Source organism: Salminus brasiliensis, chromosome 13 (assembly GCF_030463535.1).
Source record: "Salminus brasiliensis chromosome 13, fSalBra1.hap2, whole genome shotgun sequence".
NCBI lineage: Eukaryota > Metazoa > Chordata > Actinopteri > Characiformes > Bryconidae > Salminus > Salminus brasiliensis.
In genome coordinates this window covers 35672108-35694762 of record NC_132890.1, presented here as the reverse complement: position 1 = coordinate 35694762, position 22655 = coordinate 35672108, and the positions used below count along the sequence as shown (strand labels likewise).

The following is a 22655-nucleotide window of genomic DNA, read 5'->3' as shown; positions in this document are numbered from 1 at the left end:
ATCCCCAAGCTGGTCAACCAGCTTGGTCAAGCCTTTTCTGATACTGGTGGTCTAGCTTGACCAAGCTGGTTGACCAGCAAAACCAAGCTTGTCCAGCAGCATGACCCATCGTGAGCAACCTGGTCGACCAACAAGACCAAGCTGGCCAACTAACACGATCAGCTTCCCCAAGCTGGTCAACCAGCTTGATCAAGCTTAAAACGAATTAAGGCTACAGGAGCTGAATCGTCATGGAATCAGGAAATAAGTATAATTGGTTAAGGTGGTGACAGTGTCACCCCCGCAGGTGGCATGTTGCTGGCTCAGTGTTGTGGTGATTGTTGCAGCGTTAATGGAGAACTCCTGATATAAAGGCTTCTCACAAGTGTGGGATATAATTGGCAGCAAGTGAACAGTCATTATTGCTTATGTCCTCACAAGACAGTGAGTCATCTTGCCTGTGGCACTAACAGGTGTGAAAGCAGAGTCTAGCTCACTGTAGTACAGAACGGTTGGCTGTTCTCAAAGATTTTGCTGTGTGTTTGTGTGGCAGGAAGAAGAACCAGGACAAAGGTGGTCAGGACAGAAAAACGAACAACCAAGGTAATGTAGTCGCCCTCATCAGCAGCAAGTAGTGTTTCTTGTCCTCAGCCTCGATGCTAAGCTGTAGATCACTGGGATTCAGGCTGGAGAAAGAAGGTAGCCAACAGGTCCATCATCACTGTTATGCAAAAACATGAGATACTTTGTATCTTGGCAATTTTAGGAATGAAAAGGCCTAATTATCTCTAATTACAAAGATTTTATTCCAAGCCTTTTTGGAGCATTTCTATTGGGCCATTCATTATGATATTGTGAAAGTAAAAAAATAACAAAAATGGAGATACGAGGAGATACAATAACAACAATGTATTTGATATAGAGATTTTTGGCGATTTTAGCTGAGGGTTGAAGGCAGTTCTATCTATTTTAGTAGGTGTTTAGTTAGTTCACTAGTTACTGTTGTGTTTTAGTGTGTGCATTATCCCCTCAAACAGCCAATGGACCGCCGGCGGGCCGAAAGTGTAATTACAGACGTCTGTTTACCAAAAAATAACAGCTCTACCGGTTTCTAGCGAAGTCCCTGTAGGTCCCTTAGAGTCCCTTTTCACTTCTGCATCTCAGTTTGGTCAACAATACATTACGGGTCGAGCATCCTTAGTACCTTAGCTGCAGCTGAAAGTGATTAAATATTGTGTAAGATGTTTTGTCTATGGCTCCGCCCCCTCGATTTGCTGACTGCATTCCTGTCTGCAAGTTAGAACTCATCGTATGATATGATGTCCGCAGACTAGGAATCTTTTGACCACCCACAACAAGATACGATCGGTCTAGAACTTTGTACCTGGAACACATTGACAGTGGTTTAAGAGAAGACTGACCAACTGCATGTTTCATTACAAAGAGTGTAATTAGTCCTGTTTAATTAGAGATGGTGAAAATGCTAAGTTGGAGATAACGAAATTATCTGAATAGCAGTTTTAAACGAAATCCCCTTTCTGGGATTTGAACTAATGCTTGTCAGGTGATGGGAGTTCATAAGTTCAGATCCCATCAACACCACAACCCTCCACAGTCAGGAGTCTGAAAATAGGAAGGCCTCCACCTCAGTGATGGGGGAGTTGAACCTGTAGATGGAGATAAACAGTGAACTATTGGGGAAGAGGAGCTCAGACTAAGCATCTTACACAGTAGTTAGGCACTTTCAGCCATTTCAGCTCAATGCCGTATGTATTGTTGAGTCTTGCTCCTGGGGAAAAAAGGAGCTTTGATTGTTTTTGGCTGCCGGTCTGGCCGTCTCCTTTGCTTCCTGCTTTTTTTTTTTTCAAGTGCATTAACAGTTCTTTCAACTATCTTACTGCCTTCAACACAAAGCAGTGTTAGAATGACACTGTCTACAAGAATGTCTGAAAATATCAATGCTGAGCAAGTACGGTTGTTGATTGGCTTTTCTACTTAACCTCTAAAACTCAGACTTTTTACCTCTTAAGGATTATTATTTGCCAGTTACATGGAATTTATTACAATTATTCTGAGGAATGTGGTGTTAAATGAGTATTAAAAGACGATGAAGTGGCGTCATAACATCTGCATATGTAAATAATAATATGTAGATTATAGAGTAGATTAAAAGCTGTGGAGGTGAAAAAGCACATCCCTGTGGGAAACCTGTCCTTAATTATATATCCTCTGATCCAATGAATGAGACTTCCATTTACGTTCAGGCCCAGGAGTCATAAAAAGATCTGAATCTAAAATCTAAAGAGTTTTAGACCCTTTAGATGTTTTATAAACAAACTGTAGGGGGCGCAGTTTCCCACCATTGGAAGATGTTAACTGGTTGCTTACAACTATTTCCATGCATTTTACCAACGCTGGTGTGTGGGCCCAGTCAGGTTTCTTGGGGGATAATGCTCTATTTCATGAACTTTTCTTTGTGCATCAAAAAGCTGAGTAGCTCACACTTCCATTCACTCCGTCAATCAGTCCATCAGGGCTGCTGTAGCTAAACTGGTTAACCCACCCATCCACAATGCAAGTGACACTAGCAGGTTAAGGACAAACACATGCCTTCTTCAATACATGAAGAAATCAGCCACCATCTCTTTTGTAGTCAAAGTGCTGGGAATGTGCCGGATCTGATTCATCTGTCGACAGCCTGTGCCAGCCGGCATCACAGTAGGAGTGCTGTGAGGAAGGTGGGTGCAGCAGACAGGAGAGGTAGAGAGAGAGAGAGAGAGAGAGAGAGAGAGAGAGAGTGTATGTGTGATATGTGGAGCAGAACAGCAAGCAAGCGAGAGAGCAAGTGAATCTTAAACTTTGAGAGCGTGAGTGCGCGAGAGAGCGAGCAGGGCTGTGTGGGAGCAGGAGAGTGAGCGAGCGAGCGGGCGTGCGCGAGAGAGCGAGCATAGGTGTGGTGCAGGAGAGCGAGCAAGTAAGTGCACGAGAAGAAATCCTTGGAGAAGCGAGTGGAGTCGTGGGAAAAGGTGGTGTTGGGAGATGAGCGGTGTCTCATTATCATTTAAAGGAACAGGCACTCAAACTGGCTCTTCTGAACAGGGCTGGTGGTGCTGTTTTGTTGAACTTCTGGAACTTAAGAGGTATTTCGACCAATTAAAACCCATCCAACTTCTGGACAAGGGGTCCAATCTGTCACCCTTAGTCCAGAGTGAGTGTAAAGCATGTGGGCCGTGTGGACGCGTACTGTACTGTTGCAATGTTGGGGGGCAATAAACCAATCCACAGTATGACTCCTGAAGAAAATGCTAACATATTTGAAGAAGTAGCCGATATTTCTTTGCTTGATGATGAAATGGGTAGCCCAGCTTGTACCCACCATGACACAGAGCCCCCAACTAATGGATTTCTGCAAGGCTACCTTGTCACAGTCTAACCTAATGACAGTAAATCCATCACAATACATGCTACAGTCCTAATTGGCACTCCGGGTCTAAGAAATGGCCTAAGTCATGTTCTATGGTGAATAAATATTTCCCTGCATCTCTGGATCCTCTGAATTACGAGGTCACTAAAAAATCAAAATATGAATATTGCTACATAACCCATGTCATTAGACTGCAGCATCCTAAAGAAGCGCAGTGCGATAGTCGAGCAGTAATAGCAAGTTAAGTTTGAGAAGCAGTTGTTTACCAGACTAGTCCATCAGTATGTCCAGCTTGACCAAACTGGTCAACCACCTGGGGAACACTGATAGACCTGCTAAACCATCAAACTTAAATGAAATCAGATGCCGGTCAAGAACCTAGCCGCTCAGCCAGCTGGCTTACTTTCAAGATGTGTTTTTGCCTGGATGAGCAAAGGATGAGCTTTTCAACCAGCTTGACCATCAATGACCAAATCATCCAGTTGAGCTGGATGACTTTGTTGACTTTTCACTTTTTCCGTTAGAGCTTCGTAGTATGCGCTGGCATGGCCAGACTGAAGGTGGCCTTCACCTCTTTTTTAACACTTGCCTGGTCATCCTAGAAGCAAGAGGACCACCCACAACAAGATACGACTGCTTAGCTCACTTTACCATGGTGGAGCTTACTGAAGTCTAACTGAATGCATTTAGCATGTAGCAGTATCATGACTGTTAAATGACCTCATAATTCAGAGGATCCAGTGATGTCCAGTGATAAAACGTATAGGGTATTATTGTTGTGTCCATTGAGAATTCTGCTTAGACCCAGAGTGCCAAATAATATGGATTCAACAACATGGTACCAACTACAAAACGATGACACAGTGATGACTTCAGTGCTCTGTAAGATTACTGAAAAGTCTGTATCCAAGTGGTGGAACGAGCTTTCCCTGGGTGTCCAAACAGCCGAAGAGTCCAACGCTCACTGTCTTCAAACCCAGACTGAAGACCCTCCTCTTCTGAGAGGACTTAGTGTGCAGAGTGTTGAGTGTGTGGAGGATTGTGTCTCCAGAATGACTTCTGTATTTAGTAGAGTCTAAGCCGAACTTTTGGAAAAGAGCTTCTGCAAAATGCCTTTAATATAAATGCAATGATTTCTGGCCCCAACTGACGACCTCCCCGCCTTCTTACCCAGTGTTTGACTCCCCCTGTGGATCCTTGTAGTGCACTGACCTGTAGTTGAGAATTTCTGCACTTTGTGACCTCTCTTGACTAGGCCTGTCGATTGTGCGACACGCACAGATTTCCAGCATGATGGAAATTAAAAACATTCGTTTGACTTGTGAATTATACTCTCTCTCTCTCTCTGTCTGTGTATGTCTCTCTGCCTCTCTCTGCCAGTGATGTACAGCAGATAAAGCGTACAGGGTATTATTTTTGCTATTGAGAATCCAGCTTAGACCCAGAGTGCCAAATAATATGGATCCAACAACATGGTACCAACTACAAAACAATGTAGTTGTTGCGTATGTCTCTCTGCCTCTTTCTCTCGGCCCTTGCCTGCCCTGAGTCTTCCCCACTCCAGTTTAAATATAAGTGTGGTGTCTGTTACGGTTAAATGCGCCTTAGATCGTTTGCCGTGTAGCCGTTTGTCTGTGAGCACAGTATTTTGAATTTTGTGCAATTTCTTGACATCAATTGTGTGCATAATGTGTCCCCTCCCTTCCTCTCTCTCACTCGCTCACTCGCTCACTTGGTCTATACTCAACTGCTCCGCTCCGCTTTCTCAGACATTTGCGGATCGAATCCCCTTACAGAGATCTGCTGTAAAGGAGTGCTGCATCAGAAACTGTCCGGCTTTTCCCAGGTAAGTCTTAGTAAATGTGTTGAATGGAATATGATCAGATGTGGTGTGTGAAAGTGAAGCAGGGCTCCGGCGATTACCTGCTTATGAATGATTATCTGATTGTAAAAGCCCTCGATTAATCGAGGCTGTTTGTCAGCAGAATGCAGAATAAAGAAAGTGCATAATAAGTAAACTCTGTAAATATGTATGTGTGTGTATATATATATATATATACATGTATATAAAGCTTTTTCCACTTTTGTATTTGTGACTCTTTAAAAGTCCATGTAAACTGAGGTATAATGGTATAAAAGACCATTTTACTGTTTGCTCTTTCTGTAAAAACCTCTCATCGCTCTATGAATTACTATAATAGCAGTCCGATGACTTGCCCTCTGATATAGTATGTAGCGGCGGTTCTACGAAACTTGCCTGCTTTGCCTCACTAAGGTGTGTCTGCTTTGCAGTGCTGTGGTGCGGAGATGTATCAGCTGTCAGAAGAGGGAGTGCTGTGCTGTGATGGAAAGCTGCATCGCGACCAGCCGCCTGGCTCCCTCTGTGCTGAGAAAGTTGCATACTCTCCGCACAACTACACCGTCTGCAAGCAGCAAGGGCACCTCCCGGCAGGCCAACAGTGCTGCGGGGAAAAAACCTTTAACCCCGAGAAGGAGATCTGCTGCAATGGACACAGGTACGGGCCTTCTTCTGACCTCAGGGTTAAACTTTTCAAATATATGCATGTAGTTATTTATTTATTTATTCATTTGCCTGCATGCAGTAGTGGATCAGTTTCTCTGACCCCACTTTGTAATTAAAAACAGCAGCTGTTTTGAATTTTTTGTGTAAATGAGGTATTGCTTGAGGAATGGACCAATAGAAATGCTCCACGATTATGTGCTGTATTAAAATAAAGCTCGCTGAACTGTTTACATTAACAGTTGGAAGCATTTACTGGACCATTTTGGAAATACTGTACTGTGACTGAACGGCCCTTTCATCAGGGCCGCCTGAAGTGTATTACGGCATACAGGAAATATCTATATGTCTTTAGTTTTGCACGGGACAGCTGCACATGTTAGGGAGGCTATGTGAGCTGTGTTCAGTAGTGGCTGGTTCAGATCTGACCGAGTGGCTGGGAATTGGAACAGCCACACTGTGTCGAACAATTAGAGTATGAGTAAGTAAGTGTGTGGGTGTGGGGATTGCTTTGGTTGTTTAACGTGATGCAGGAACTTGCCGTTAGTCGTCCTCTAGCTTGTTCTTCCAGTGTGTTTGGCTAGTCTAGTGTGTTGGTGGTTTGACAGCAGCTGAAAATGCTTTGTGTTTGTGTGTGGGCCTCTCTCCGCTGTGGGGGAATCGGACCCCCAGGCAATGTCAGTTTAATTGGTGCTGTAGTGGGACATGCACTTGGCTGACTGTTCTGCGCTCCATGATCTGCCTGTTTCCTCAGTGTCCGTTGCCAAGCCACTTCTTTCTTCAGTCTAGACGGTGCTCAAAATGTTGAAGGTGAACTGGTGTGAGAAGAATGAAGGAGAACCATGCAAAAGTTTGGGCACCCCAGGATATTTAAGCTTTTAGATCACTTTTACCAAGTTAGTTAGTTAGGTTGTGGTGGCTATGGCTTGTCGACTGTCATCATTTGGAGTGCTAGAGAAGAAGATCAAAATCCTGGAGTGGTGGTGCACTGTTCTACTGTGCAGCAGCACCTGCACACATAGAATCATCATAAAAGAATCATCAGTAGAAAACCTTTCTACTGCATCCACACCAAAACACATCACCAATGGAGTGCTTGGTCTTTCACTCTGGCTGGTGTTGATAAACCCTACCATTCAAGATATTATGACCTCTGACCCTGCCAGAAATGAGCACCCGGCAGCCCTAATACAACCATTTGCAAGCATTCCTGAATGTGGAGATTACTAAACTATGCAAAACCTGTGGAGACGAAGGACTACAGCAACTCATAAAGAAGCAACATGGCCTATTTGAATGGTCCCGTTGGCCATTGATTGGCCAGTGCTCTCGAAAGAGGTTGGCCTTCAGTTCATGTCTAAAGATGGCAGGTGATTCTGCTGTTCCACCACTTTGGAACAAGGACAAAAAATCTGGATGCCTGTCTTCCAGGCCTCCTAAGAGATGCTGGGTCAAGCATGAAGGGCTCAGGTTTGGCCATTGCCATCAGATATAGAGGAGTTGGACCATTCTTGGCTTTGCAGACTAGTGTCAGGCTTTTATTTCCGATGCTGGCGGCTGCAGGAAGCCAGTGAAAGGTACGCAGCAAGAAAGTGACATGGGTAAACTTTCAGAAGGACGTGAGCTGTGAAGGATGACTGGTCATCAACAGCTACACCAAGACTATGTGCACCTGCAGATGGAGGGCTCAGGGAATTCTCAAAGGAAACTGAAAGATCGCTGTGAAGAATTGTAGTTTCTGGAACGTCGAGCAGTTTTGTCTTGCTTGGGTTGAGCTTTGAATGATAGGATGCCATCCATGGTGAGATGTCGTCTAGACCTTCTTCTGCCATCCGCATAACAATGGTAGGAAAAACCATGTGAGGAAATTACATCTCCTAAAGTGAGAAGAAAAGAGGACCCAGCACTGAGCCCTGTGGGACGCCACAGGAAGATCTGGCATTGAGCAGGACTGAAGACAATCCCATTGCTGACACAGATACAGATGCAAATACACACACAGCTTGTCTAGTACCTGTAGAGAAGTACTGCCAATAGAATAGGACTCTCTGCAGGAGCAGATGAATGTGGACCTATTGGCACCATGCTCGCTAATGCCAGACATGAGAGTTATCCGCATAACAATGGTAGGAAAAGCCATGTGATGAAATTACATCTCTAAAAGTGAAAAACGAAAAACGACCCAGCACTGAGCCCTGTGGGATGCCACAGGAAGATCTGGCATTGAGCAGATGTTGAACCCCTCCACTTTGCCTGACCTGAACTCCTTTAGGTAGGGCTCAAACTACTTCCAGCCAGTAAGGCCAAGGTCGCAAAGGATGGACAGAAGGATCTTGTGATTAACAGTGTCAGAGGCGGCGGAGAGGTCGAGAAGAATCAGACACAGATGTGCAAATACACACACACACAGCTAATCTAGTCCCTGTAGAGAGGTACTGCCAATAGAATAGAAATCTCTGCAGGACCTATTGGCACCATGCTGCCTAATGCCAGGCATGGGCTAGAGGTGTATAAAGCCCCCCACCAACTGCATTCTGTGGAATGATGGATTATTTGTTGAGTTAAGTTGAGTTCATGTTTATGCTTTTAGGAAATCTGCTTATCTTGTACTCCCTCAGCTATTTGCAGTGACAGACATTTTTACTAGGGATGCCCAAATCTTTCCCACTGTATACTGTTGTTATTTGTGATCTGTCAGTGTAGAGATTCCTCTCCAGCTGTGTCTGCACATGAGTATAATAGAGGAAGCATTGTGTGGAAAAGAGTGGGTAAAGCAGCACAAAGCTGAGCCTGTACACCTGACCTGTTTGTTTACTCTTCCCCATGTCACGATCAAAATGAACGTTTGTTCTCTTTAGTTCCAGCCTGACCGGACCATCACTGCCTTTATCTGTATCTAAGATGCATCCTAGCTGCATAAGGGTGTGTTTGTGTGCTGTTGGAGGAAACATACAATCCCTGAGTTATTTTTCTGCAAGTGATCGTGTCCTCAGAGCTCCGGCTACGTGAGAGAAATCAGTCCTCTAATGTTTGGAATGTCTTCTGGCACTGACCTTCTGTCTGGGAAACCTGGAAACAAGACAGGGATAGTTAGCGGCTCGACATTCCATGCCCCAGACAAGTAAAGCAGACAGTGTGCAGCCTCATAAATATGTTGCAGCTGAAGGGTGGGTCCAGAGAGCGTCTGAGGGAAGTGAGCGATGGCTTGCTTCCCTCAAATGAACATATTTATTTGAATCTGCTGGAAACATAACTAAAACATATCTGCTGTGGGGAAACGGATGGCTTGTGTGCTGTCAGTGAGCCTTTCAGTTCTGTGGAACCAGATGTGGGACAGCTACCCAGCATATCCAGCTTCTTATCTGCACTTGCTGTTGCTTGTTTGTGTTAGTTTAATACCCTGATGTTTGTTCAGACAAAAGGACTCTTTATCTGCCCATTCTTGGCGAATGCCCACCATCTGTCAGTGTATCAGAATGGAGTATTACTGAATAATGCACAATCTACTGCAATACATCTGGGTCTGAATAGCTCTCTTAGTGGCTGAATCAGGCCAACAGAAGGGGTAGCATCACATCCTCTTCACTGACTCTCAACATCCAGAGAACTACTTCACTACTGTACTTAAGTACTAAAATACTGTATCTGTATCTACTGGATACTGGATACTTATTATTATTATTTTCCACTTTTACTTCACTGCATATTTTGGAAGAGTTTAATACTTTTACTCCGTTACATTTATGTTTATGTGCTGCATCGTTACTCAATTACAATCGCTACAATTATAAAAATGAACAAATAATTTCAAACCCACATTATAACTGCGTCAGAGTTACCCGGTGGCGCTGTCACCGGGTTCGATGAAGCCACCTCAGCATTGAGCAGAACAGGCAAACGAGCCGTGAGCGATGATGCTGCCGTTCATCCTCTGAGGACACTAACGCTGGAGCTCTGTTAGTTTATCTCCAGATGGAAGAAGAAGAACCACCAGAACCTCCATCAAATACTCGTATGAGTCCGAACGGCCTGAGATCTTTCAGCTGTAGTTGAGTTTACAGAGAGTGAAGCTCAGGGGTTTGAGCTGCTCTCCTCACTCTTGTATGTGGCGGGTCGAGTCAGTTCTGTTCGTCGCTCTCTCTTTTGGGCGAGTTAGTTTAGAGAGTGAACTGAAGACTCGTGTTCATGAGCTCTGTCTTCTACAGTCCTGTCCTTCTACTACAGCCAGAGGAACTGAGACAGTCCTTAAGTCTGAGCATCTGAACTAATATAAACACTGATACCCAAACTTTTGACTGCTTTCTGTAAGAACTACAGAACACAGTACTGTACTTTTACTTCCAGTACTTATGCAGTACTTTTTAGAATGCTAAACTACTTGCAGTACTTAAGTACAAAAATGTTGAGTACTTCAGTACTTCTACTTCTACTCAGGTCACTTTTTTTGATAAAGCTCCAGTACTTTTACTCAAGTCTGAGTCTCTAGGACTTTATTTATGTCTGGCAACTTCTGATGGAACTATGCTGTAATATGCGAGTTCACCAGTGCAGCAAACCAGACCGAAAACGCAGAGCTTTACAGCGTGGCCTTCCTTCGGAGGCAAAGTAACGGGGTTGTAAATAGGCTTGTTAAATGACATCTGAGCTTTTATTGGTTAAATGTGTTGTATTCATACATCAGATGCCTAAAACTATAATGACTGCACTCTTCAGCACTAATAAGATGTAGGTAGTGTTTGTTAGCAATGTTAGCCTCATAGCTCTTGCGCTAAGGAAGCCAAATCTGAACAGCAAACATCTCAGCTAATCAACTACTTCTTATCCAGAGTGAATTTTATTTTAGTCATGTACATGTTCAATCATGATTGGTTACCGGATCTTGCTGGTTTACTGTGGTGTTTTTAATCCCAGTGTGCTGCAGGAGGGCTGCGGCCTAACCCGCCACACGGTACTGAACCAGCTGCTTTCTCTGTTCTGTGTGCTCTGTTCTCAGCCATGAAAAGTCAGAGGAGGACATGACCTGCTGTGGCTCTAACGCTTACAGTCCCAAAGCTCGTAAACACAAGTGCTGCTCTGGCCACCTCCACGATCTGACGTGCCTGAAGGACAAAGAGGTGGCTGGGTGCTGCGGCCCTCTACTGCTGACCAATAAGACCAAGCAGCACTGCTGCCACTCGGCAGAGAAAACCCTGTTCTATGATAGCCAGCCTGGACATTCCTGCTGTGGGCACTGGTACTACAGCCAGTCCCTGTGGAGCTGCTGCGCCGGACGCCTCATCCCCTCGCCAACAAACACCTCATGGCCAAATGGAGAAGGTATGAAGCCTTGCTAGACCATACCTGTCAACCCTCCTGTTTGTCCCGGGACCAGTTTAAAAGCACTATATGTCCAAATGTTTGTGGACACCCCTTCTAATTAATGTTCTAATTAATTCAGCACCCATTTCTGTCGCAAATGTGCAAATACACACACACACCGAGCTTGTCTAGTCCCTCTAGAGAAGTACTGCCAGTAAAATAGGACCCTCTGGAGTAGATAAACATCATTAACCTATTGGCACCATGCTGCTGCCTAATGCCAGGTGTGAGCTAGAAGGGGGTATAAAACCCCCCCAGCATTGAGCTGTGGAGCAGTGGAACAATGGTGCACTATACTGTACTGGGGATGGGCTGGGGGATGAGGTGGGGTGATGATCTTTTCGCTGAATGCAATCAAATCTTCGCAGCAATGCTCCAGAATCTAATTCTAAAAAAAGTAGAGACAGATACTCCAACAAAAGCAGGATAAACTATTTTAATACCTTTGATTTTGGAAGAAACAGTAAATAAGCAGGTGTCCAAATACTTTTGTCCAAATAGTGTATTCACCCATAAAGACGTGGAAAATGGGCTCTAAGTGGCTCAGCAGGCGAATGTGCTCTCACCGTGGCCCAGGGGCCGCGGATTTAAGTCCTGAGCCATTGGTCGGACTATCTCTGGGTGGGTAGATGGTGCTTTCTCTCCTCTAATCACTCCTAAGCGATGTTGGCTGGCACAGGCGTGTTAGCTGGTGCGGCGGAGCTAGGGACCCGGTGCTTTCCTCTGGGTGATATTCTTGCTAAATGTAGAATCTAGACCAACAGATATATCAACAAACTGCTGCGTTGGAGATGAAAGTAAATATTATATATATAAAATATTTATATGCCACAACATTAAGCTATTTCCCATTTTGAACAAAACTCCAAGCAACAGTGAAAGCTGGTGGGCATGGTGGTAGAGTCCTGGCTAATGCCAGGCAGGTTTCGTCAGGTTGACAGGTGTGGGATCTCACCACAGCCTTCAGACTCAGGATGTCCTGCATGTGTACATGTTCAAATTGCATCATGCTTTTCAGACCCTCTTAGTTATGACATGTGTCTCTTATGTCTGGATATTAAAATGACTCATCTGAGGGAAGTGAGGGAGTCATGAAGTGCTTACCTTGTGTATTTAATCAGTTCAATCTTCTTACAGAGAGTGTGAGTCACGAGTTATGGCTAATGGATTTCAGCGCTTCTGCCATTTGCACTAAGACAGGTAAGGATCTTTTAGGCACTGTAATGCTTCTGTATTTTAGCCACATGAGCATAGACAGAGCTGTGAGAAGGTGTTTGCCCTGTCCTAAATTTGCACACATTTCAAACACAGACTGGCATTACCTCTTAACCCTATGGATAATTGGATGTTTCGGGATAATAAAAATTAATAATTAATATCTGTGTAATAATACATCACAGAAATACGGTTCTAACATTGCCTGAATCTGTAGACACCGTCCTTTCCAGATCGTATGTGACTCGCATCCAGAGTTGTGAGGCTATAAAGACGGGTTAAAACACTGGACTCTACCTGTTGCCCTGTCCAACTGATGGATTCGTATGTCTGTCACCTGCCTCTCGTCTTCTGTAACTGCTGGATTCGTGTAAACTGACCAATGGACAATCAGAAACCCGTCTTCCATCTCTTATTGTTTATCAACTATCTGATTCATCTAGTCCACTGCTGGTGCTTAAGCACCAAACAGCTCGTCCACATAAGTAAAGATGTGTTTTCACTGAAAATATGAAGAATTTCTAATTTCTTCAGGTTTAGGGTCAGAGTATCTCTTCACACAGCGCTCTAGGTCACATAGGGTGTCATCATAGTCAGATCTGAGATAGTTTTGAACGTTTTAATATAAAACACGTGGGCATGAACTCTCATACAAGTGCCTTTAAAGGCGAATTTAGGAAATTAAAAATGAAGAAAAGCAAAAATCAATAGACTCATAGACTCCAGAGGGTTCAACCGAAACCTAATATTGCTTAAAAGAGACTCAGGGGAAAAAGAAACATGACAGTGACAGACATTTTATGTATTTGTTTAGAAAAGATATTGAACACCCAATCCCCTGTGTGAAAAAGTGATCGCCCTCTTCCTTTTAATAGCTGGTTACACCTATAGCAGCAATTATATGAATATAGTAAAGTGGCATAGTGGTAATACCTCAGATAATATATATGGGAACACTGAGGGAGGAGTCATAGAGTTTGATGGCCACAGGTCGGAATGACCTCCTGTGGCGCTCTGTGGTGCATTTTGGTGGAATGAGTCTTGCACTGAATGTGCTCCTGTGTCTCCGAGCAGTACTGACAAGCAACTCAATCCAAAAGCAGTCAACTGCCGAGAAGTCACGCTTACAGCTACGGTTTGGCAAAGTCATCACAATTCACCAGAACAAGGCTGTTGGAGACGTTTTACACAGGACCTGCCTGTAAATCCATAAAACCTTCGCTGCACTGTTGTGTTTTTGGTCCCTCAGGATCCATTTCATCCGTATGGTTAAAAAGTCACTGATGTTCAGTGTTTGCAATGTGCACAGATTCTCTGTCTATTCTCAACGCTACTCGTATTCATCCAGCTGTGTCCATGTGTGTTTCCAGTGCTGTTGGGAACAGTGGAGAGTGTAGCAGTAAGGCAGAACGAGCGCTCTGTAGTGCTGAAGTACGTGCTGGAGGTCAACACCGCCATCGGAGTCATCTCCCGCGCGCCGAAAGTCGTGAAGCTGGACCACTGCCGCTTCCCCATTGTGGAGATAGAAAAGACCTTCCTCTGGATGCAAAGGGCTGGTGACATCTACGAGCCCGTGGCCAACGTCAGCAGCCTGGCTTCTCCCATCCACACCATCTTGAGCCTGTGCCAGAGTGCCAGCCCAAACGATGCTACTTAATAGCCAAGCCACATTCAGAAGCCTCTTTTCCACTGTAGGCCACGGAGGGGGATCACATCTGGGAATCAAGAATTGGCATGGTTAACTAACCCAGTGCGGCAGAACTGTTGAGGTGAGACGGCTCAAAAGGGACCTCGTCATTTCTGCATAATAAAATCATCCAGAATATTTCATCACAGGGGTTTGATATGCTCTAGAGCAGTGGTTCTCAACCCTGGTCATGAAGAAACCCTGCTCTGCACATTTTAGGAGCTTCCTGCTCTAACTTGCCACCGTCAACTCAGGAAGGGCTGGTTAGTGTAGCTGATTAGCTGGATCTGGTGTGTTGGAAGGAGGGTGAACACTAAAATAATCAGGCCAGGGGGTTCTCCAGGACCAGGGTTGGAAACCACTGTACAAGGGGAATGTTCTCATTCTCTGAATTGTTCATAGAGGTGGGGATCGGGACCAGATGTCTAAAGTGTCCATGGTTATTAAGGCTTCCTCAAGGAATGTTATTACAGTGGATTGTCGCTAGTATGTTGCCTGAGACACTGTTTTACACTGGTTTTGAAAGATAGTAGCTAAAGTAGCTGATGTAAGCTATCATCAGCATGCAGCATTATGTCTAAAACCTCAGAAGACGTGTGAATGTTTACAGACTGTAATTAAAATGGCTAAGTTTGCGTTGACGACATTGAGACATCTCGTTCCATGCACCACCGCCGTGAACAGATCAGTGTCTACAGTGACATTTCACACCAAACCACATTTAATTACTGTTTATATCTGAATGACTGGATTATGCAGAAATTCGGGGGGTCTGGACGTCTTGCAAAATCAATACAGACACAGTCAGACGGTTGATTGAGCTACACCATCATTCAAAAGTTTGGATTCTCAGTTTTTTAATATAAATCTCTGGGTTTTTTTTTTTTTGCAAAAACACTACAAGTGATCTGGCGAACTTCATTTATAGGGAAAAATTAAGTGTCTAGAATAAAAAACAGATCAGCAGCACGGCATCGCATTCTAAAAAATTGCTTCTCGGGTGGCGCATCATCTCCCATCATCACTCTACCTGCCCGTCCAGGTGTGAGTTAATGGACATTACAGCATTAGCTGTAGCATTAGTAACAGCAGTAGTAGGAGTAGTAGTAGCAGAAGCAGAAGTAGTGCATTAACATAACATGGATGTCCCTAAAACTTGCAATATTGAATACCACAGTGTTATTATAACAGTTATTAATATGACAAGTTGTTCCAAACTTTTGAACAGTGGTGTAAGCATGGTATAATCTAAACTGTAAAATTAATTAACCCTTTCGTAAGTACGGTCCTACCGGTGGGACCTGCTTTGGCTGGTCCCTGGTTAGTATGGTCCCACCCGTGGGATTTGAAAGTTCGGCGTAGATCCAGAGTCAGCTTCTCCAGCAGACAGCGTGCCTCTAAAGCACTGCCCGAAACACAGCGGCACCTGTAATCTGTGCAATCTGAGTAAAGTGACACAAATGTACCTGCCCTGCACATTTAAGCTCCGTGTGTTTTAAGGAAGCATGCTCAAAATACACTCCTGCGATGTCTTACCTTCATTATTCTCTATCAAAACAGCGCAGAAATGTTCCAGCTGGTGGTCCGTGCTCCCATCACATCCCTTTTCTGCCATCAAATTCAAGATTTAGGTCATTTTTGATACTCTAAGCAAACCTGGCTGTACCAACGAGGCCGAAGTTATTTCTTAGCTTCTTACAGTAACTTTCCGTTCCACCTTAAGTGGCGCATAAAGCTGCGGTCACTCTGGGGTTTGTCCGTGAATGTATGCGTGCGAAATTCCAGGCATTTCCATGAGATTCCCCACAACAGACGAAATTCGTGTACATGACAAATTCAAATTACATTTGCGTCCCGACCAATAGCGCTGCTGCTCAGGCTGTGTGACCAATGGCGTGCTCTCCGCCTTGCCTGAGCCAACATGGAGGAAGTGCTGATTGTTGCAGTTTCAAAATAGGACCTCTTATATTTAGAATTAGATGGGAGGATATATTATCCTCTGGGGTTTGTATTAGCTTTGATAGCACATTAGCTAGCTAGCAGTGTGAAACCACGTACACTGCTGATTTCCAGCCCTAGGAGACGCCGCGAAATGCGAAAATCCAGTGTGACCGGGGCTTAAGGCTATGCAGGCACCTGAATGTAACTGCGGAACTAATTTAAGGTGGAACGTCAGGAGCTATGCAGCTATGGGAAGTTGTATGAAACGTCACCTCTTATTAAAAAACAGTTAAATTATGATCTTGTCAGTATGTGTAGATTGCTCTGCAGGTGATGTAGAGCCAATGCTGTGTAAGGGCCGCGACTCCAGCTGAGTGCATGCTAAAGAGCGCTGGATTCTTTACAGACCGCCAGAACTTACTTGCGAAAGGGCTAATCAGTGATCCAGTGGTCAACACTATTACACCCACCGCACATCACATATGGGGTTAAAAAAAAAATAGCCGTCAACAGAATTACATGTTTGGGGTGCCGCCACTGTTTTCCCAAGTCTGCACTGACATGGCTCAGCCCTACCATGGAAAAGAGGCTACAGTGGACCTTTTGATTTTTTTGTTCAGTATATGCATAAAAACATTACTCTTACTTAGGGAAAAACAAAGGTAACTTCACAGCTACAGTGCCTGTAAAGCTGTGGCATAAAAGTGCCTAATTAAAGACATTTATTCTAATTCAAAGAACTAGAATGTGAAAGTATTACAGGAATTTGAACGTGAGCTACCACAGTCAGTAAAGTTTGCACTCAGAAATTACGGATCTCAAGCAGAGAGCAAAACTAGGTGCTACAAAGGATTCTTTCCTAGAAGATGCAATACATCAATGCTGTAGAAAAAGCACTTCCACTTCCCTGAAGAAAAGGAGATTTGTGAGCGTGATGAACCTTTTAAATGTGTAAAGATCCTTCCTGTGATGCTCTGGGTTTAAAATCTGAGGAGCCCCAATCCTGGTCCTGGAGATCCACCAGCCTGGGGTCTTGATTTTAAAGGAGAGCTCAGCAGCGTGAGTCGTGCAGAGTGGTTTGTTGTGAAATGTTAAATGCATTGTAAAGAAATGAACTGACCTCTTTACTGATTTCTTTACAAAGGTGCTGACAGGAACCAGTTGTGATGCCCACAAACCAAGTGCAGGCTTTGGTAGCACTCTGCAGTACCTTATGGGGCCAGCTGGTCCACATTTATAGTAACTTATATATAAACTAATATATCTTATTGGCTACTTACAGTATCTTATTCTACATTATACCTGTCAGCTTCATTAGATATTTCTTAATACAATTCCTTAAGGGCATTAAACTCTATAGTGATCTGGTTCCTATTATCTTCACTGTGAACTTTGCTGAGCAAGTTTTTTTTTACAGTGGAGCGTTTCACACCAATCCACCCTGCACTACTCATCTTAACCATGAAGTCTGCAGATGTTATGAAAATTTAGGACCTCAGATGGTTCACAGGTCACTTTATTTGCTGGATCAGGTCTGTTAAAGATTGGGGTTAAAGGTCAAACTCTGCAGTTGTTGTTGTGGACCACCCAGACCAAGATTGGGCATACAGTAGGTTTAGTGCCACCTGTAAAGAATGCTGCCAGAGTACAGTATGAGTACAAGCATGCAGCCGGTCAGTATTCCTGAAGTACTGGAAGTATCCAGAAAAGTCAAACGGTTGGTTGGTTCTTCAAGGGTTCTTGAAGGTTCTTGAGTAAAGGCAATGGTTTAGTGTACAATCTTGTACAATCTTGACCACTTGTTAATGCATTGGAAATTGGTAGAATATTAAAAAAACAATGGGTTTGCATGGCACCAAAATGGAAACCTGGGAGGAACCCTTTTTCAATACTTAGAGTCTGGCTGTAATTAGTCATCTCATCTTAACATTGCTAGTATGAACCCGGCTCAAGGAGATGGTAGAGATTGGGCTGGAGTTCAGGGCGACTTGAGGGTATATATATCTATATAGGGCAGTGGCGGAGAGGTTTGGGTTATTTGAGGTGTGGAAGGTTCTTCACATACACACATTTTAGGTATACTGTCCAGTACAGGCCTTTTTTATCAGAGTCGGACGTGGTTCATCTGTAGCATCGTGACAAATAACCCTTTCTGGCACCTTTAGTTTTACAAGAGCATATCCAGCATGAACAGTACTGTATACATTCTGCTTGCACTCTAGTTCTCTGAGGCTGGTGCATATTACAGACAATGGTTTTCAGAAGCTCGAAAAAATAAGACTTTTGTTTAGGGACATTTTAGTGATGCTAATACTAATGATGTCGATGCTGGATGTATTTTAAGCACCTTAAATTGATGAGAAATCATCCAACTAAGCAATAATACGAGCCAGTCTTTTTTCAATGTATTACATCACCATTATTAGCTCATCAAGTCCATTATTTAAAAATATCAGAATTTTTACAATGGTTACTTGATGGCAACTTCTCACTGATGTGTGGTGCTACTTGAAGACTACACGGCATTGTCATGTTGATCTCGTGAGAAGTTTTCTTTTGTTTGGGATTGGTATTCTGTGAATCTAGAAACCAGGCCAGCTTTCAGCTCCAAATAGTGAGTTTTCCAGGTTATGATTTAGGTTATGATAATTCAGGTTATGATTTTTTTTAAATTCAGTTAACACCATACGAATGTAAACACTGCTTAGCTACTGTAGGAATACAATGGCTTGTTGTGATATGCTATTCCTATTAAGCTAATTTCTAAATGAATTTAAAGATAGTTTCAGGGAAATTAATTCAAGTTAATTCATTAATAAAGTTAATTTTGATGACTTTATATGCTAAACTTTATATGATAAAGCTTAGAACGTGATGAGACCAGTGTTCCAGTCTGTGTTAAAACATTACGGATTGCACTGTGCTTTCAATGTTCTCATTTATGAACCTCTTTGTTTTTGTGTGTTTATTTTTTACATCTACAAATATATACAGAGTATTCAAATAAAGTATTTAAATCATACAAAACATTTGTGCTTTTTTTTTATGTAATACTGGCAAACTATGTCTTCTAAACTATGTTATTTGAAATGGAAGGAACCATGCAGTATTTGTGAAGTGTAAAATACACAGAAATGTATTTATTTAATTCAATTCAATTCAAATTTGTTGGTACATCACAAAGCAGCTTTACAGAATTCCAGTATTAGGAGAAGATATCAACAAACCATAAAACATTAACACCCCTCCAAAGGGCAATGACTCAGTGTACAATCTTGACCACTTGAAGAACCATTTAAATGGTTCTTTGCCTTGTTAATGCATTGGAAATTGGTAGAAACCCTTTTTATATGGAATATTAAAAACAATGCCTCAGCATGGCCCCAACATTGATTCCTCTCATCAAGAGAAACAAGGGAGGAACCCTTTTTCAATACTAATACCCTAATTAGTCATCTCATCATCTCCAGGGCATGGTCCAACTTATATGAAGGTTATATGAAATATGAAGGTTCTTCATATCCACACACATTTCAGGTATACTGTCCAGTACAGGACTTTTTTATAAAGAAATTTCATTTAATTAATTGAATTCCTTTCGAATTTGTTGGTACATCACAAAGCAGCATTACAGAATTTCAGCAAAAGGACAAGAAGTCAACAAACCATATAACATTAACATCCCTCAGAGCTGGAGGAAGAAACCTTGGGAGGAACCAAGACTCACAAGGGGGACCCGACCCATCTACCCTCCTCTGATCAGGACTATTGATAAATTATTGATAAAAGTTACCAAACCACCTAAACTGCTCGGGTGTCATCATGATACATATATATATATATATATATATATATATATATATATATATATATATATATATATATATATATTTAAATATATATATATATTTAATCACAATAATCATGGTGTAGTATAACTTAACGTGATCACAGTAGTGATGGTTAGAGTAATGAGAGTAATGGTAGTTGATGGTGCAGATCAGAGTGATCCCGGCAAGAGCAAAGCGTGGAGACAAAAGGACCCTCTTTGATCCTACGAGCAGTTCTCTTGGTCTCTTCTAGACCTCAACTTGACCTCCATCATTCCTGTTAACTGACTTTTTTTTTAGCTACATCACTAAGTGAGAAAATCCTGCTTTGTGGACAATCGCCAGAGTGTTCAGCAGCTGCTTGGAGGAGCCCATGGCTGCTGATTGTTGGAACAGTATACAGGAGCTTTTTCCGTAGCTGTAGCTGTAGCTGTAGCCATCACAAGCCAATCAAGGTGTGAGAACTTGGTAAAGTTCAATCTCTTGGGGTGCTTAAACATTTGCATGGTGTTGCTTTCATTTTTTCCTTACTGAAATGGTTTAAAATACATTTAAAAAACATATAATTTTAGCATTTTCCCTTTTCCCTTCTACTCAGCTATTATTTTAGTTCATAAAGGTCATGAAGTGGACAGTAGAAATACAGTCTCAGAGAAATAAGAAACACACACCCAGCTGCAGTAGGATTCTTCTGCCATCATAGTCATAGTGCCTCTGTAAGTGCCTCTGTAATTCTGTAATTCCTTCTTATTGATATGATTTTCCACACAGTTGATTATTGTGGTAAACCCAGGGATTGCGTTAAACTACATACAGTATAATACATAAAATGCTGTGATCTGATTTTACTGTAGTGTGAAACATATTCATAACAGATTGATATTGATATTCATACCAATAGATTTATTTTCTATGTTTTTAGAGCTGCCAATCATAAATCCTTAGAACTGCCATTCTCCCTTCCCGCATCCTTTAGACTAATGCAGTATCCTGATATTCGCTTTATTGATGTATACTGACTGGCCTGACCCATTACAGCTACAGTTGTGGTCAGACATATTGGCATCCCTGCAGTTTATTCATAATAAATAACTGCCCACAAATAACTTGAGTCTGAAATCAAAGGTTTAAAAAGAGCTGATGCTGCTTTTGTGGAGTAACTGTCTCTACTGTCCAGATAAGAAGACTTCTGAGGATTTGATTGCATTCAGCAACAAAGAAGTCTATCATGGAGGTCGGGATGTTGGATGTTCACCACCTCCCCAGTTCATCCCATTCAAAAGTACTGGATGGAGCTCCTCCACCATCATTCCAGAGAACACAGTTCCTCCACTGCTCCACAGCTCCTCAATCCTGGGGGGGCTTTATACCCCTCTAGCCCACACCCGGCATTAGGCAGCATGGTGCAAATAGGTTCATAATGTTGATCTGCTCCAGAGAGTCCTATTTTATTGGCAGTACTTCTCTACAGGGAATGTCCCATCCCCCCACCCCTGTTTTTAGAGCAGACAATATTACATGCTGTATGACCACACAACTTCAGTGCTGGTCGCACTGGAGCCATGAATTCAGATGTCCAGACAGTAAAAACAAGTCATGACATGGCTTGGGCCCACATTTAAACACACACACACACACACACACACACACACACACACACACTTGCTTACCAGACCCTGCAGTCTGGATGGGGGAGCCAAGCCAGCCTTTTAGTCTGCCAGCTGTAGCCGAACAGTCTGAATGGAAAGCAAAAGTTTTTTTCTCATTTTAACCAGAAAACACGCAATATTAACTTTTCTTGTTTATTTTGGCTCAGTCTCACCTTCTGCTCCTTCTCGGAATATCTGCCAATCTCTTCTCTGATATAGAAGATAACAGGATCACTGACATACGGCTTCTCTCAAACCTATACTATATGTCCAAATGTTTGTAGACACTTTTTGCACCATGCATAATGCCAGGCATGAGTTAGAGGGGTTGGCATTGAGCTGTGGAGCAGTGGGAGAGCTGCGTTCTCTGGAATGATGGATGGTGGTGATTCATCCAGTATTCTTGGGATGAGTTGAGGAGTTGGGGATGATGAGGTGGGAAAGTGATCATCATCGTCCAACATCCTGACCTCCTTAACATTCTTGTTGCTGAATGCAATCAAATCCTCACAGCAATGCTCCTCCAAAATCTAGTAGAAATGTCAGAGGAAGCAACGAATGAGCAGGTGTCCCAATACTTTTGTCCATTAATGTGCTTTGATCATTAGCTGTCTGTGGGAGTCCCTCTAGGACAATCTCACTGTCTCAGGACATGTCCTGCTCCCCCAGCTTTCACTGAGGGTTCAAACATCTGTTCTGCTTCCCCACGTTCCCCAGGTTCTGCTCCGGTTCTGACCAACATGCTGGGTCTAGTGATGCCCCTGTTTCCCAGTAAAGACCCCACAGCAGAAACATGTAAACATGACGGCTGTGTCACAGAATAAACAAATGCCTTCCAGGTGCATCAGGCCAGGTGGACTGCAGTTGCATTAACTATATTTGATTAAACTGAATTTGATTAAACAAAAGTTTGTGGACACCTGCTTATCCAGTGTTTAACCCAAAATCCCAGATGTTGAAGTAAACTTCTGCTGCGCTATCTGTCGAGGAACGCTTTCCAGTTTGATTGCAATCAGCCACAAAAGCATTAATGCTGTGAGGTACTAATGTT

General features: G+C 43.0%; 1 protein-coding gene across 1 annotated transcript in view; it reads left to right on the top strand.

Annotated features, from left to right (window-relative positions):
* Window positions 1-19139, top strand: part of LOC140575319 (uncharacterized) — a 29397-nt gene extending 10258 nt beyond the window's left edge. Inside the window, exons 7-12 of the mRNA XM_072695585.1 lie at window positions 533-582; window positions 5173-5249; window positions 5696-5919; window positions 10918-11240; window positions 12420-12482; window positions 13868-19139. Of these exons, the coding sequence (XP_072551686.1) occupies window positions 533-582; window positions 5173-5249; window positions 5696-5919; window positions 10918-11240; window positions 12420-12482; window positions 13868-14154 (1024 nt within the window). The 3' untranslated portion in view covers window positions 14155-19139. The remainder of the gene's footprint in view (window positions 1-532; window positions 583-5172; window positions 5250-5695; window positions 5920-10917; window positions 11241-12419; window positions 12483-13867) is intronic.
* Window positions 19140-22655: the final 3516 nt, after the last annotated feature.